At 51.3% G+C, this 14,679-nt stretch overlaps 4 protein-coding genes across 5 annotated transcripts; 2 read left to right on the top strand and 2 right to left on the bottom strand.

Annotated features, from left to right (window-relative positions):
* The first annotated feature begins 444 nt into the window (after positions 1-444).
* On the top strand, positions 445-3,912 carry dnajc1 (DnaJ (Hsp40) homolog, subfamily C, member 1). The gene is made up of 12 exons (XM_061294556.1): positions 445-652; positions 1,537-1,638; positions 1,718-1,764; positions 1,852-2,017; positions 2,086-2,168; positions 2,229-2,322; positions 2,384-2,474; positions 2,540-2,703; positions 2,764-2,883; positions 2,987-3,035; positions 3,124-3,524; positions 3,611-3,912. The coding sequence occupies exons 1-12, from the start codon at positions 506-508 to the stop codon at positions 3,677-3,679; spliced, it is 1,533 nt and encodes a 510-aa protein (XP_061150540.1). The 5' UTR covers positions 445-505; the 3' UTR covers positions 3,680-3,912.
* Positions 3,913-6,475: 2,563 nt separating this feature from the next.
* On the top strand, positions 6,476-8,122 carry lg13h7orf25 (linkage group 13 C7orf25 homolog). Its single transcript, XM_061294585.1, has 2 exons — positions 6,476-6,582; positions 6,832-8,122. The coding sequence occupies exon 2, from the start codon at positions 6,848-6,850 to the stop codon at positions 8,081-8,083; it is 1,236 nt and encodes a 411-aa protein (XP_061150569.1). The 5' UTR covers positions 6,476-6,582; positions 6,832-6,847; the 3' UTR covers positions 8,084-8,122.
* Positions 8,123-8,214: 92 nt separating this feature from the next.
* Positions 8,215-10,644, bottom strand: impa1 (inositol monophosphatase 1). 2 transcript variants are annotated; one of them, XM_061294655.1, is made up of 9 exons: positions 10,533-10,644; positions 9,847-9,919; positions 9,640-9,779; positions 9,420-9,524; positions 9,303-9,348; positions 9,124-9,232; positions 8,946-9,054; positions 8,726-8,877; positions 8,215-8,661 (listed from the first exon to the last, which is right to left on the bottom strand). In XM_061294655.1, exons 2-9 carry the CDS (start codon positions 9,907-9,909, stop codon positions 8,543-8,545), a joined length of 843 nt encoding a protein of 280 aa, XP_061150639.1. In that variant the 5' UTR covers positions 9,910-9,919; positions 10,533-10,644; the 3' UTR covers positions 8,215-8,542. The 2 variants fall into 2 exon arrangements, with proteins under 2 accessions (XP_061150639.1, XP_061150640.1); XM_061294656.1 differs by having other exon boundaries at positions 9,847-9,922; positions 10,533-10,615.
* An 852-nt stretch (positions 10,645-11,496) lies between these two features.
* Positions 11,497-14,669, bottom strand: riok1 (RIO kinase 1 (yeast)). The gene is made up of 17 exons (XM_061294544.1): positions 14,472-14,669; positions 14,146-14,314; positions 14,002-14,083; positions 13,863-13,932; positions 13,659-13,701; positions 13,490-13,582; positions 13,314-13,426; positions 13,160-13,240; positions 12,999-13,085; positions 12,782-12,919; positions 12,609-12,712; positions 12,443-12,549; positions 12,312-12,377; positions 12,139-12,255; positions 11,975-12,028; positions 11,732-11,860; positions 11,497-11,674 (listed from the first exon to the last, which is right to left on the bottom strand). The coding sequence occupies exons 1-17, from the start codon at positions 14,528-14,530 to the stop codon at positions 11,570-11,572; spliced, it is 1,617 nt and encodes a 538-aa protein (XP_061150528.1). The 5' UTR covers positions 14,531-14,669; the 3' UTR covers positions 11,497-11,569.
* Positions 14,670-14,679: the final 10 nt, after the last annotated feature.

The following is a 14,679-nucleotide window of genomic DNA, read 5'->3' as shown; positions in this document are numbered from 1 at the left end:
GACAACATCATTTTGCCAAAATGGCAATCTTTCAAAGCGCAAACGTCAATAAGTCTGCCTCAACCTGAGTATGAGATAGCAAGAACAGTGGAAATCGCAATGGGGTTTTGTTTTCCTAAAACAAAAGTCAAATGTGTAAGAATGTGCTTTTGCAGAAAAAAAAAGCCTTCATAGGAAAAAAGTCTGATTGTTTTTCTTTCCTGGCTTCGATCCGGCGTCACGCAACAACAGCGACCTCTATCGTGGCACAGGCCGCGAATGGCAAAACATAATTTACGACAATATAAACTTAGCTACTTTTATTTGCTACTACATTTACTACTACATGAATGTAAACAAAATCAGTTGAGCGGAATCAGCCATTTTTGTCGTTTACGTTGGCCTGGCTGAGGTGGTAAAATTGAGCTGGACGCGTGACCCGGATGTGACTGTCGCGCACTTCCGGGTCATCGACCCGCTGAGCTGGCCGATCGGGAACTCGGCGAGGTAAGGCGAGCAACACAAGATGACGGTGGACAAATGGCTAACTGTATGCAGCTTGGCTTTCCTGTCCTTCGGCCTTCCATCGGGCGCTTGGGACGCGGACCTCGAGCTTCTCGACCTCGTTGAGGAAATTCCGGACACTTTTTACCGCTTCCTGTCGCTGGAGCAGGTTTGTGCCATTCCGACCATCTCCATGGTAACATGCACGTCGATCCAACGGTATACCGCGCGACCCGGTTCCAGTCCACAGGGGCCAACACGGCAGTGAATCGTTAACACTGCAGCAACTTGGAACCGATCATTGCGTACTGTACCACAACATAAAATGAGCACACTATAAAATCTGTGCACCAGTTTGTGCGTGTGATCATTTCCTCACCCACTTGGGCGATATATCCTTCGAGCTGGGGTCCTCTAGCAGTGTTTTCAATCACTGTGCCGCGGCATCACTGCTGTGCCGTGAGAGACATTCATTCAGATGTGCCGTGGGAAATTGGTTAGCTCAAGGCCTGGTCTGCCACTTGCTAATCGCGTATTGGTGGCTAATCGGACAATCTTGAGATTTCATATTGTGTCGGTGTGATTGTGGTGCATCGGCACAGGAATCAATAACATAAAATAGTCATAAAACGTGACTTTGTTCTTATTGTCGCAATATTGATAAAGCTAGTCTTAAACAGTCCAATCACTTTCAATAGTTTATTCCTTACATTGTCTAAAACTTTTTTATAAAACTGTCACTTTTACAAAAAAAAAAATACAATATAAAAAGTATAGTATTTATTTTTATTGAATTATTCCACCCTCTCTCCATTTATCTATGGGAATAGGACTTTGTTTATACAGCACGGTCACATCTCTCATTGTATTATAACTCATCATAGAGGCTGGTCTACAGATTTTTGTTGGTGGTGTGCCTCGAGAAGGAAAATGTGTGCCCCAATTCACCACCTGAATGCGGACTCAGCTGCACCCGCAGCCAATCGGGTGCACTTGCTATCGTTTGGACTATTTGAACGAGCGCGTCCGTGGTCGCCTCTGCTTTGTGTTCAGGATGCGTCGGCATCAGAAGTCAAAAAGGCATATCGCCGTCTGTCGCTCGTTTTGCACCCTGACAAGAACAAAGATGAAAATGCCGAGGAGCAATTCCGACAGGTGACGAGCATCATAAAACAACTTGAACTGTGACAATACGCAAATGTGGACGCAAGAAGGTATAAAATGTTTTGTGCAGCTGGTGGCCATTTATGAAGTCCTGAAGGACGACGAGAGACGACGCAGGTGAGCACCGCTATGGGTGAGCGCCCCCGTCAGTCTGCGCTGCACCGCACCAGCCTGGCCTCCGACCTTCTGTGTTGGTGCGCGCAGGTACGACGACATCCTGATAAACGGACTCCCCGACTGGCGGCAGCCCGTCTTCTACTACCGCCGCGTGAGGAAGATGAGCAACAGCGAGCTGGCCTTCCTGCTATTTGTCATTGTCACCGTCGGACACTATGCCGTCATCTGGTCCGTTTATCTGGAGAAGCTGCTGGTGAGTCAGCCACGCGCGTGTGCGCGTCTGGCCGCGGCAGCTTACGTTCCCGCCCCGTGCACCTGCAGGATGAAATGCTGGCCAAAAAGAAGAGAGAGAAGAAAAAGAAGGTCAACACTAAAGAAGAAGTCAAATACGGCGCAACCGACAGGTACTCGACTTGGCCTTCCAACTTCCAGTTGTGATGTCATCATCTCTGGTGTACGTCTAGGTCTGAGGAGCGCCCCCACTGGCAGGACCTTCTTCCTTTGAAAGTCAGCATGTGGCTTTACTTGTCAATCAAACACATGCCCCAAACCCTGCAGGTACACTAGCCGTGAATGTGTGTGTAGCTTTCCAAAAGCTTCACGCGCTCGTCATTCGCAGGAGGTGCAGCAGTACTATGAAGACTACAAGCAGATGAAGCAGCAGAGAGAAGAAGAGGAGCAAGAAAAAGCTCAACAGGAAGTTGCAGGCAGTAAGAACCTGCAGTCTTTCTCTTCAGCTTGTTAATTGATAGCTCACACTACCTTGTGCTTTCAGGAGAAAAGAGGCCAAAGGTGAAGAAGCCCAAAATGGACTTTCCCGTTTACCAGCCGTCGGCAGAGCAGCCAAACTTGCAAGGTTACCAGCAGACAGGATCCATCCAGGAAGTGGAAGACCAGTTGGACCAATGGCTCCAGGATCAGAGGCCCGCCAGGAAGAAGGTGCCTCCTTGTTACCGTTAGCCTGTACGCACGCTAAGTGTCGCGTTTCGCCGGAGTTAGGCGTGCGAGTGGAGCGAGGATGACATCAGCCTCCTCAGCAGACTGATGGGGAAATTCCCGGGAGGAACGCCCGGTCGCTGGGAGAAGATCGCCCACGAGTTGGGGAGATCCGTGACAGATGTGAGTGAGACGCCGGCGTCGCAATTCGCTTGCAGAGAACCCGCTTTGTCTCCTTAGCTCGTTAACTTGACAGTCTCATTCCTTGCATTCTTCCTGTCGGCAGGTGACCACCAAAGTCAAACAAGCCAAAGACCTTAGCCACCTAAGCACAGGTCGACACGCTGGCTTCATGCTTTCCGCTGGGCTCTGCTCCGGTCTTCTTTGGCATCTTCTTCAGCTGTCGTCCGCGTGCCACCGCAGGTCTGGTGAAGCTGTCAGAGTTGAAGGGGCCGTCTCTTCCTGCGAGGTTGCTTCCTGTTTGTGACGCCATTACGACGTGTGGAACCGGCGAGGAACGGCATCAGGACCAACACGTGGCGGCGGTTAAGCGGAGGAGCAGGAAGTGCGCAATGGCAACTGGCGAAGGGGAGGGGGGGCGCCTCAGGTCTCGGCGGCAGGAAGACTTCGACCTTGACCAGGTGGACGAAGAGAAGGAAGCGGCAGAGGCGGCAGCACCGCAGCAGAACAAGGACACGGCCGAGGCGGCAGCAGCGTGGACTCAGAACCAGCAGAAGCTTCTGGAACTGGCCCTGCAGCAGTTCCCCAGAGGAAGCGTTGAGCGCTGGGATCGCATCGCCAAAGTGGTTCCCGGGAAAAGCAAGGTGAGCCGCGGCACAATCTACAGAAGAGAAAAAATGTCTGTGGAAAAGATCAAGCAGGCAAAACGGTGGGCACCTTTGTTTTTCAGGAGGACTGCATGATTCGTTACAAGATGTTGGCAGAGCTGGTCCAAAAAAGGAAACAAGCCAAGAGCTGATGAAAGCAGAGTGAGTGAGAGAGACAGAGAGAGTGTGTATGAGAGCGAGAGAGAAAGTGTGTGCGTGCCCGCGTGCGTGCCCGACCTCCAACCCCAGGAACACGCTCGCAAGTGTTCCTTTTTTCTTTCAACGGGTTGGACCAGACCTCATTGCTTCATGTGCCTTAGCCCCTCCCAGCATGATTCCTGTCAATCCCGTTTTTGACTGCTAAATAAAAATATTTATTATCAAACCCAACTTGATTTTGTTTTAGGCGGCACTGGTCACACTGTCAACATTTGATTGACAGCTAATTTGGGGATACTAATTAGTATTGTTGCTGTTTCCTCAATATTGTCAAACCTTATTTTCAGGTCTATATTCATTAAGATTGATTCCATATTGTGACAAAAGATGTGGGAAGTGTGGCAAATGAATAAATGGCCTCGCTTTGGGAGAGACAGACGTCATGGTAAAGGATTAAGGTAGCCGTGCCAGTAGAGGGCACCATTGTTAGAAACGGCGCATCCAAGGTCCAGTCCTTCTCAAATATGTTCTTTCCAAGTACAAAACTATTGACCCAAATCTACCTCCATAGAGGTGCCTCCGTGGCAGCCATGATAGAGAGAGGTCGACGTTGAACTTATATTGTAATTTATTCCAGTCGAATGTTCACGAGGTTGCATTTTGGTTTACCAACAAGTAACCAAACGCAATAGTTTTGTTCTTACCTGTGGAAGGTTATTCCCAGTTCATAATGTGACGGCATCCCAAATCTGAAGATTTTTTTAAGCCGTCTCCTGACGACTCTGACCCTCCTAGCAAAGAGTCGCTAAAGCGGTGCTTCTCAAATAGTGGGGCGCGCTCTATTATCTATTATCAGACAAAACCAAATTGTGAATCAGTCACCTAGGCTATAGCAGAACAAACAATCCATGGTCTTCAGATGCCACGCTGTCGCCATCTCCTGGTCAGCTAGTGAAATGCTTTTGCTGTTTTTTTTCCCTCTCAATTAAAACAAATCAATCAGCCAGTTGGCTTTCTTTATTTAATATCTGATATCAGACAAAACCAAATTGTGAATCAGTCACCTAGGCTATAGCAGAACAAACAATCCATGGTCTTCAGATGCCACGCTGTCGCCATCTCCTGGTCAGCTAGTGAAATGCTTTTGCTGTTTTTTTCCCCTCTCAATTAAAACAAATCAATCAGCCAGTTGGTTTTCTTTATTTAATATCTGATATCAGACAAAACCAAATTGTGAATCAGTCACCTAGGCTATAGCAGAACAAACAATCCATGGTCTTCAGATGCCACGCTGTCGCCATCTCCTGGTCAGCTAGTGAAATGCTTTTGCTGTTTTTTTTCCTCTCAATTAAAACAAATCAATCAGCCAGTTGGTTTTCTTTATTTAATCTCTGATATCAGACAAAACCAAATTGTGAATCAGTCACCTAGGCCAGTGCTTCTCAAATAGTGGGGCGCGCCCCCCTTGGGGGGCGCGGTGCTATTCCTGGGAGGGCGCGTGTGACCCTGGGGAACAGGCTTTTTTTTGGCAGTACTAGAATAAAGTGTAATTGCGCGTTTACTACAGCAGGGGGCAGTGGCGCTCTCATTGTTACTTCTGTCACGTTTGCGACAGTGCAACATTTTACGACTTACAAGACAAGTTAGGATAGTCACGGTGGGGAGGGGGGGCGCGAATAGTTTTCTTCTTGCTAGGGGGGGGCGTAACAGAAAATAATTGAGAAGCACTGGGTTAAATAAAGGTTAACCTAAAAAAAAAAAAAAAAAAAAAAAAAGTGAACCCTGAACTTTGAACCCGCGGTGACCCCGCGGTGACCCCGCGGTGACCCCGCGGTGACCCCGTGGTGACCCCTGGGTGACCTTTGAACCCTGAACTTTCAACTCTAGTTAAAAATCGAAAATGTGCACATGACCCCGTGAACTTTGAACCGACCTTTGACCCCTGGGTGAACTTTGAACCGACCTTTGACCCCTGGGTGAACTTTGAACCGTAAACTTTGACCTTTGACCCCTAGCTAATTACGTTTTTTTTTTTTTTTTTTAAACCGGCATAGCAGAACGATCCATGGTCTTCAGATGCCGCGCTGTCGCCATCTCCTGGTCAGTTAGTGAAATGCTTTTGCTGATGTTTTTTTTTCTCTCAATTAAAACAAATCAATTAGCCAGTTGGTTTTCTTTAATATCTATTATCAGACAAAACCAAATTGTGAATCAGTCACCTAGGCTATAGCAGAACAAACAATCCATGGTCTTCAGATGCCACGCTGTCGCCATCTCCTGGTCAGATAGTGAAATGCTTTTGCTGTTTTTTTTCCCTCTCAATTAAAACAAATCAATCAGCCAGTTGGCTTTCTTTATTTAATATCTGATATCAGACAAAACCAAATTGTGAATCAGTCACCTAGGCTATAGCAGAACAAACAATCCATGGTCTTCAGATGCCACGCTGTCGCCATCTCCTGGTCAGCTAGTGAAATGCGTTTGCTGTTTTTTTCCCCTCTCAATTAAAACAAATCAATCAGCCAGTTGGTTTTCTTTATTTAATATCTGATATCAGACAAAACCAAATTGTGAATCAGTCACCTAGGCTATAGCAGAACAAACAATCCATGGTCTTCAGATGCCACGCTGTCGCCATCTCCTGGTCAGCTAGTGAAATGCTTTTGCTGTTTTTTTTTCCTCTCAATTAAAACAAATCAATCAGCCAGTTGGTTTTCTTTATTTAATCTCTGATATCAGACAAAAGCAAATTGTGAATCAGTCACGGCACGTACCACGCAGCTCAAAAGGGGCGTCTCCTCCTTCGAAGCTGATCCCTGCTCGTTCCTGTCGAAGGCGGAAGTTGACAGTTAGCTTCAGAAGCTAACAACCACAGGCGAAGGCACCTACGTCACACGTAAGTCTCCGTCATGTTCCCTATTCGTCCATTGTTTGTAGAGTTCTTAGACGACCACGTTGGCCGCTTTGCGTAGCTTGCCTTGTCAAGAAGTTTCAAATCGCGTGGAACAAGGCGCAATCAAATCAATCGTGTGTGTGCTCTAGAAATAATCGATTTTGTACCTCCTAAAACGAACAACCGGCGCCGTCCTCCCTCCTTCCCTTCCTTCCTTCTTGATCGATGGATGGATGGCTTGTGTGTCCCCAGGTAGGATGCGTGCGTCATGTCTCTCCAGGACATGTTAGAGGAGCAAATGGGCGTAGCCAAGGCCTTGTGCCAGCGCGCCGAGCAAATCAGTCCAACCGTGGAAGGACGCGGAAAACTTTGTGGCAAGCTCCGCGCCGAGCTGCGTTTCCTGCAACGGGCAGAAGGCGGCGAGCTTCTGCTCAAAGAGTCTCAGCTTCACAGCACCAACCTCACACACCTGAGTGCTGTGCTGGATTCGGCTGAGAGCTTGGAGGACGTGGTGGCGGTACTCCACGTCTTCTCCTACCGAGACGCTGCGGGCAACAAGCGCACGCTGGTGGTGGACGTGGTGGCCAATGGTGGTCACACGTGGGTCAAGGCGGTGGGCAGGAAGGCCGAGGCGCTGCACAACATCTGGCAGGGCCGCGGCAGCTACGGCGCCAAGAGCGTGGTCGGGCAGGCCGAGGACTTTGTGTGCGCCAGCCGCCAGCAGCCCGTCGAGTACCTCCACCCTCACATCGTCTTTGCCTTCTACAACGGCGTGTCCAGCCCCATGGCGCGGCGCCTGGAGGAGATGGGGGTGGCCGTCCGCGGGGACATCGTGGCCGTCAACGCTGTGCCAGCAGCGGGAGATGAGGACCACGAGGACAGCGGGGAGGAGTCAGAGCTCACCCGGGTGGACCGCACCACGTTGGTTGCAAGCCTGGCCTTCCCTGCAGCGGTGCGTAGCGAGGAGTGCGGCCGCGTCAACATGGACATCACCGCGCTCATCGCCTATGTGTCATCACTGAGCCATGGCCGGTGCCACCTCTCCTTCCGGGAGCCCGTCCTGACGGAGCAGGCAGCCCAGGAACGGCGCCAGCCGGTCCTGCCGCTGCTGGACAACTTCATGGCGGGCAAGGAGCTGTACGCCTGCAGCGCTGCTGTGGCCGACTTCCGTCTCATCCTGGACACACTGGGCGGGCCCGGCGAGAAGGAGCGCGCTGGCCAGCTGCTGGCGCGCCTGCACCTGGTGGATGACCAGCCATCAGAGCGAGCGTTGGCGCTGGTGCCCAGCGCCAAGGTCAACCGCCGCTCGCTCTTGATCTTTGGGACCGGGGACTCGCTGCGTGCTGTCACCCTAACGGCAAATGGCCGCTTCGTCAGGGCCGCGGCCAATCAGGGCGTCCGATTCAGCGTCTTCATGCACCAGCCGCGGGCGCTCACCGAGGGCAAGGAGTGGAGGGCCTCGCACATCCAAACTTTTACCCCAGGTCCGATGAGCGGCTCATGAGGGATTTTTTTTTCTTGCGCTAATAAAGCATGGGAAGCACTGCTGTTTCCTCTGTCCTTGCTGGATGCCACACCCCACCTAACCCAAAACGAAAAGCTCCAACATGACTTCATGAAAAACGCAAATGAACATTGTCAGAATTCAAAACGTGTATTTGTGAAATGGATATAGAAGCAGGCATCAGAATTTTCTCTGTCAAATGTGACTAATTAATCCATTTACTTGTTTCACAAGAATGATGAGGCTGTACTCGACAAGTGTCGCCTGTGTCGTCAGGGGATGTTTGCCAAATGCATCACTTACATAGAGCAAAAAAAATTAAATAAATTGTTGCGTGGTCAGACAGACGCTTTGGGTTGGCCAATTGTTAACACAAAACAAAACTAAGGGTATCACCCCAATAGAATCAAGTCGTGAACAAATGTGTACATGTCACCAATGAGCGCTCAAATTCAGAGGTCAAGAGGCGTCGTCGTCTCGGCGCACACTGAAGTCATCGATTTCTTTGGAGAGACGCTCAGCGACCCTCCTGTTGTTGGCGGCCAGAATGCGGCGAGACATCAGGTCCAGCGGGCCTCCTGCACGCATGCAAGCACATGTGAGCAAGGTGCCGCGTCGCCCCAACGACAGCAGAGCTCTCACCCTTGACGTCCATGAGGACGCCACCGGCCTCGGAGACGATGAGCAAGCCGGCGGCGATGTCCCACACGTGGATGCCGATCTCGTAGTATGCCTCCACGCAGCCGGATGCCACCAGGCACAAGTTGATGGCGGCGCTTCCGGCGCCACGCACACTGCAACCAAACGCGCACGCCATCAGCCGTCAGTCCATGTATCCAAGCCGGGACAGCGGGCACCCTACCCGTGGACTGGAATGCTGAGAACCCGTTTGAGACTGGAGAACATCTTGTCCACCGCTGGAGGGTCTCGATTTGAGCCGAACTCGGTGGCGACAAGGGCCTGCCGGATGTCTACAGGAACGTAGCCGACATCACTCCCCCATTGCAATTGTCTTTATCGACGAGGGATGACGTGCCGACCTTGCTGCTGAGAAACCTGCAGCGGGCGCCCGTCGCAGAAGGCTCCCTTTCCCCGCCGCGCCGTGTACATCTCATCCCGCAGGCAACTGTACACCACGCCAAACTCCACCTGGGAGGCGGCGAGACCAGCCACTCCATTGACATACTTCCACATCACCGGGACGGGCCGGGCCTCTCACCTGCTTGTTGACCGAAAAGCCGATGGAAACGGCGACGTAAGGGAATCTGTGGAGGCAGGAAGCAGGGTCAGGGTTGGCACGGGCGAGGGGGAGCAGGAGAAGAAGAATGGACTTCACGTGTGAACAAAGTTGGTGGTCCCGTCAATGGGGTCGATGATCCATGTGGGACTGTCGCTCAGGAGGCAAACTTCTCCTGCAGCCACCGACTCCTCCCCAATGAAGCTGGCGTGCAAACGACACCATCAGCCGGCCGCCCCACTTCCACTTTCCAGATTGGTTTTTTCTTTGCACGCGCATAGGCACAAACGCACAAGACACACATACACAAAGTTTGTACCAGTGTGTTGGGAATTTCTCCTTGATCGACTCAATGATAAGCTTTTCGACTTTCTGGTCCGTCTCCGTCACCAAGTCAATGGACGAACTCTTGACCATCACTGCCTCTTTTTGCACGCCGCCCACCGCATCACGTACCACCTTCCCAATCACAACCAGAAGCGCTCTTATCACCATGCATCTACGTGCGTGTGTGTGCGTAGAGTACCTGTCCAGCTTTTCGCGCCACAGCGACAGCGTGATCCATGGCGCTCTGCCAAATGTCCGTCATACTCGGTGGGCTGCATCAGAACACGCAAGAGCGCTTTTCAAAGGCATGTACACTACTGTTGAAAAGTATGGGGTCACCCAGATCATTTAGTGTTTTCCATTAAAACTAACATAATTACTCAAGGGTTTTCTAATCCTTCATTAGCCTTCTAACACAATTGGCAAACCATTAGGACACTGGAGGGATGGTTGCTGGAAATGGGCCTTTATATGCTTATAAAGATATTGCATTAAAAAGCAGACGTTTGCAGCTACAATAGTCAGTCACATTAACAACGTATCGTGTGTATTCCTGATTAGTTTGATGTTATCCTCGTTAAAAAAGGCTTAGGTTAAGAAAAAACAAGTGCATTTTGATGTGACCCCAAACTTTTGTACGCACATTCATGAGGAAAGGTTCAACAACAACGCGTCCAAAAGTCACATCCATTTTTGTGATCATTAGCTGCAGTTCTAACGTTAGTCGTTTGTTTTCTTTGCCATTTGGTTCGTTAACCCTTCGCACTTGTTGGGTCACTAACGACACAAAACGTCGTTACTTGAACGGGTAACTATCAACAAGTCTGTTCATATTTCAGCTTCGGACTGGAGCCAAAACAAGCACAACCAAAATGTCCAACTTACGGCTGTCGACTTTAAAAAATCAACGAGAAGGACGATGTGATGCCAAATTCTGGCTTAACGGTGCGGATCAGCGACGCCACTCACTTCCGGGTTTTGTCTTCTTCGTTCCCCACCTACGTGGCTGCCGCCACCGCCCTCTCCTGGTCACATCGGGACCCGCTTTGGCTACCGATCGAGATTTGCTGGTAACAAACGTCAACATTCTAAAGAGTTTTATTGGCTTATTTTATCACAATGTGATAGGCGTTATGTGTCAATACAATTAATCGTAAGTGGACATTTTGATTGAGGGAAGAAACTGAACCAAAACATTTTGAAATACAAGATGAAAGTCAATACATCAATGACGTCTGGATGAAATTGCATGTTACTGAACTGATAATGGATGCAAAAAGGTTCTTTCAATTTTCAGAACACTTTTTTTTTTTTTAAACCATTTTAACAGCAAAGTGCAAACAATTCGTTTTTTCCACCTTAACCTATCTTGCATCAAGCATCTCCGATTGGTCACCACGCTGCCGTGGCGATGAGCATGTTATTAACTCGGCTCATCGTCGTCACGGCAACAGGGAAAGGCTCGCACGATCCGATCGGCCGACGAGCTGGCTGCGATGACTCGCCGTGAGATCATGTCGAAGCGGGAGCCTGAAGAGGACACTCGCCAACGACAGCCGACACGACGCACCATCGGTATTCTTGACGACGGAGGCGGCGACCGTCCAGCTGTCAATCTCCACGTGATTGTAGACGTGAGCAGCCCAACGCGCGCACCTTGCAACGCCTTCACAAGCGTCAACACCTGTAGCAGCTCAACACGCATGGACGTGACTTTCAATGTAGGCCACCAATCAGTACCCTTCGTTGTGTCCATGCACATATTAAGAATCCCAGTTTGCGTTGACACATGCACGCAGTGCTGCATCAGAAACGGCAAAGACCCAAAGAGGGGACGGTACGCGTTCACTGAGTTCATCGAGATTTGTTTAATGAAGGACCGAACGAATGAGGGCGCCGAGGGCCAGCTCCGACACTCATCTTCACTTCTTAGTCTTAGCGGTTTTCTCCTTCCTCTTCTTGAGGTGTTTTGGAACTTTAGACTTCCTCTTTTCTCTCTGAGCTTCTTTCACCAACCTCTTCTTCTCCTGGAACAAAAAGGCCACGTTTGTCCTCTCCCAGCGCTGAGCGTGGCAAACAAGTACCTTTTTGTCCAGGGGTTCAGCATTGTCGCTGGGTGATGTCCGAGTGGCCTTGCCCGCCTCATCTTGGTCAACCTCCTCTTGCTCCCCCTCCGACGAGGACAAGCAGTCATCCTCCAACAGAGCCGGAACCTGAAGACCGAGGATTGCGCTCAAGTTGAACGGGGCGGCTTTTGAATTGTTGCGATAGAACGTGAACGGGGTTTGGGCGATGCAAAGCTTCAAGCCAGTGTGAAGCCATCCTACCATCTGAACGCCAGACAGATCCTTCTTCAGTCCCGTCAGCGTCTGATAGAGAACCTGAAGAACCGAGAGCAAGAAGAGGACGGTGATTCGCCGAGCTCCACTTTTTGTGAAGATTGGGAGCTTCCTGAGAGCAAAGCGCAGACTGCCGCCGCCGCTCCACTCACGTTGTCGTTGTGCTGGCCCGCGGTGGTCTCCTCCTCCCCCGTCCTGAGCATGTCGAAGTCTCGCTCGTAGTGGCTGACCTCCGTGAGCGTTCGTGGGATGTAGGCCTTCTTGAACACCTGATTGGACACCCGGTCAGAGACCCGGACAAACGTGGCCGCTCTCCGTCTCTCACCTCCTCGTCCACTTGGTCGGCATCCGATCGCTGTTCCGCCGTCCGCTGGGTCGCGACAACCATCATCTGCACCGGCCAGCATACGTGATCAGGTGAGTAAAAGTCAGAGGTCACGCTCGCCGCTTACGCACCTTCTCCAGGTATTGGTCCACGTTGTCGCAGGTTATGGACAGGTCAGTGATGAAGTCAAAAAGCTCTCGCGTGGTCATCACCGCCACGCCGCGCTTGCCGAAAAACTCTGAAAGCGAAAAAGTGCTCAACTCTCTGCCGAGGGGGCTTCTCAAAATGTCCACTCACCGTTGACGTTACCGCAGTCTTTGCGGAGGAAGTCCAGCGCACGCGGGTGGTCATGTTCTACCGACTGCGACACGTCGATGATGTAAGCGCCGCCACGGTGATATCTGGAACCGGACGGGGCAGAAATTGAGGTCGGCTGCCGCCACCGCAAAGTGGCTCGTCGCAACGCTTACAGCATGTTGAACTCGCTGAGGTCGGCGTGAACCAGCCTGGCCCGCTGGAACATGTTCCTCATGTCGTGGACCACCTGCAGGTAGAGCTCGCGGGCCTTGGACTCAGACAGGACAGCGTTCTTCAGCAGCGGGGCGGGCCTACTCATGCAGGGCAGACGTGAGAAGGCCGGCCGATCAGCAGACAGTGGCCGGCGCAGAGCTCGCTGGCGGGCCTCACGTGTCGTCTTTGCCGATGAAGGTCATGAGTAGCACGTGGCTCCGCAGCAGCAGTGGTTCCGGACTGGGAATGCCGGCCGTCTGCAACCTGAGAGCGTCAGGGAGGTTTGAGTGTGAGTGCGCCAGTTTTTGGGAGTGGGGGACTTGCGGAAAAGCTGGGACCTGATCAGGTTCCTCATCTCCTTCTCGGCCCAAGTTCGCACCATCTTCCTGGGGTTGCCTTTGCAGTAACCGTGACGGAACCTGTAGGCCAAAAAGGCTTTAGCCCCCGCGGACGACTTTGAGTCGAGACAGAACAGAGAGGCGAGCGCGGGACCTGAACTCGCCGCTGACGTATTTGTCTCGGTCCCTGAAGTGCAGGATGGATGTCTTGTAGATTTTGATGGCTCGGCCTTCTCCGCCGGAAGTGACGGCGTGGTAGACGTTGGCCTGACGGGATGGGCGCATTGAGGAGAGGCGGAGCGTGGCAAAGCGACGTCAACGCGTGCTCACCTCTTTCCCCGTGCTGATGCAGCCATTGATTTCCGAGATGATCCCACGAGTCAACATCTTGAAGAGAATCATTCGCGTCCGAGGATCTAAAACCTGCACCGCACTTGAGTCAGGCACAAACCTCGTAGCCTCTTCACAATCAAACCATTTCCATCACGTTAATCGGCACCTGTTCTACTGTGGCCCGGTCCGATTTATCCTTCAGGCGGTACCTGCAGGTGAGAACAAAGACCACCTCCGTCATTTTGGCAAATGTCGCCACATTGTGATTGCGGGCTAGCCAATAAGGAACGATCGCTGACGCGGTTGCCGATGCGATCGCCGCCTTAGCTCCCCAGTCTCCGCAAAGACGCTTTCCGGAGCGCTGACGTACGTGTCGGCGTCCTTCTGCTTCTGCTTTGTCGTCACTTTGTTCATTACAGAGTCAGACAGGTTGAGCTTATCTGCAAATGAACAATCACGTGAGTAAAGGTGCCATGTTTTGAGTGGGCGGGTGTGAGCGTGGGAGCTACCCAGGTTTATCTTGTGCTCAAACCTCCTCAGCGACCTGTCCGTGGTAAGAAGCGTGTGATTGGGCAAATTCTGTTTGTTAGCCTGAAAAACAAAACCGCCACGGGATCATTACCATCCATCATCGTAGCTGTAAATCGTCTCACCTGAGCAACGGCACTGCGGTTAAATCGTTTGGTTAGATCCCCTCCTGCGGCCGACCACGCCCACTCGTCATCAGCATCTTCATCAACGTCGTCATCATAATCATCATCGCTGTACTGCTGCAGGCCAGCTCGCTTGATATCACGTGGGACGTCCAACGCTTGGGATTGGCTGCAGGGGAACAAAACAAACAACACACGGTTATTATTTAGACGGTTACTATTTTAAAACCAGGACTGTCACACGACCGTCTAAGTGCTAAGTGTGACGTCAAACGCGGCTATCAAGGCTACGCGTGAACATCAACCACGCGCACGCGGTTGCTTACCCGCACTCGTTCTCCACGTCATCAAACTGTCCAGGTACAGAGTCGACAACCACCGCCATGACGTCACTAACGTCAAACTAATGCCAAAGATCAGTAAAGTCAACTCGGTGTGAATATTTAGTGTTGCGTTGGGTTGTGATCACAGCAACAGCGTGCTCGACCGACTTCCGGGTCTGGACATTGGACACGTGATTACGACCAGCGAGGA

This window comes from Syngnathus typhle, linkage group LG13 (assembly GCF_033458585.1).
Source record: "Syngnathus typhle isolate RoL2023-S1 ecotype Sweden linkage group LG13, RoL_Styp_1.0, whole genome shotgun sequence".
Lineage (NCBI taxonomy): Eukaryota > Metazoa > Chordata > Actinopteri > Syngnathiformes > Syngnathidae > Syngnathus > Syngnathus typhle.
Note: the sequence above shows the minus strand (reverse complement) of the source record. Positions and strands in the feature narration are given on the sequence as shown.

Excerpts from the sequence above, each read along its gene's own strand:
- dnajc1 (XM_061294556.1), top strand. The coding sequence starts at position 506 with ATGACGGTGGACAAATGGCTAACTGTATGCAGCTTGGCTTTCCTGTCC. Across the intron at positions 653-1,536 it reads GCTTCCTGTCGCTGGAGCAG|GATGCGTCGGCATCAGAAGT; the intron begins GTTTGTGCCATT and ends CTTTGTGTTCAG. Across the intron at positions 2,323-2,383 it reads ACATGCCCCAAACCCTGCAG|GAGGTGCAGCAGTACTATGA; the intron begins GTACACTAGCCG and ends CGTCATTCGCAG.
- lg13h7orf25 (XM_061294585.1), top strand. The coding sequence starts at position 6,848 with ATGTCTCTCCAGGACATGTTAGAGGAGCAAATGGGCGTAGCCAAGGCC.
- impa1 (XM_061294655.1), bottom strand. The coding sequence starts at position 9,909 with ATGACGGACATTTGGCAGAGCGCCATGGATCACGCTGTCGCTGTGGCG. Across the intron at positions 9,233-9,302 it reads GCTTTTCGGTCAACAAGCAG|GTGGAGTTTGGCGTGGTGTA; the intron begins GTGAGAGGCCCG and ends GCCGCCTCCCAG. Across the intron at positions 8,878-8,945 it reads CTCAGCATTCCAGTCCACGG|TGTGCGTGGCGCCGGAAGCG; the intron begins GTAGGGTGCCCG and ends GTTTGGTTGCAG.
- riok1 (XM_061294544.1), bottom strand. The coding sequence starts at position 14,530 with ATGGCGGTGGTTGTCGACTCTGTACCTGGACAGTTTGATGACGTGGAG. Across the intron at positions 13,583-13,658 it reads ACCGGGCCACAGTAGAACAG|GTTTTAGATCCTCGGACGCG; the intron begins GTGCCGATTAAC and ends AGTGCGGTGCAG. Across the intron at positions 13,427-13,489 it reads GCATCAGCACGGGGAAAGAG|GCCAACGTCTACCACGCCGT; the intron begins GTGAGCACGCGT and ends CCATCCCGTCAG.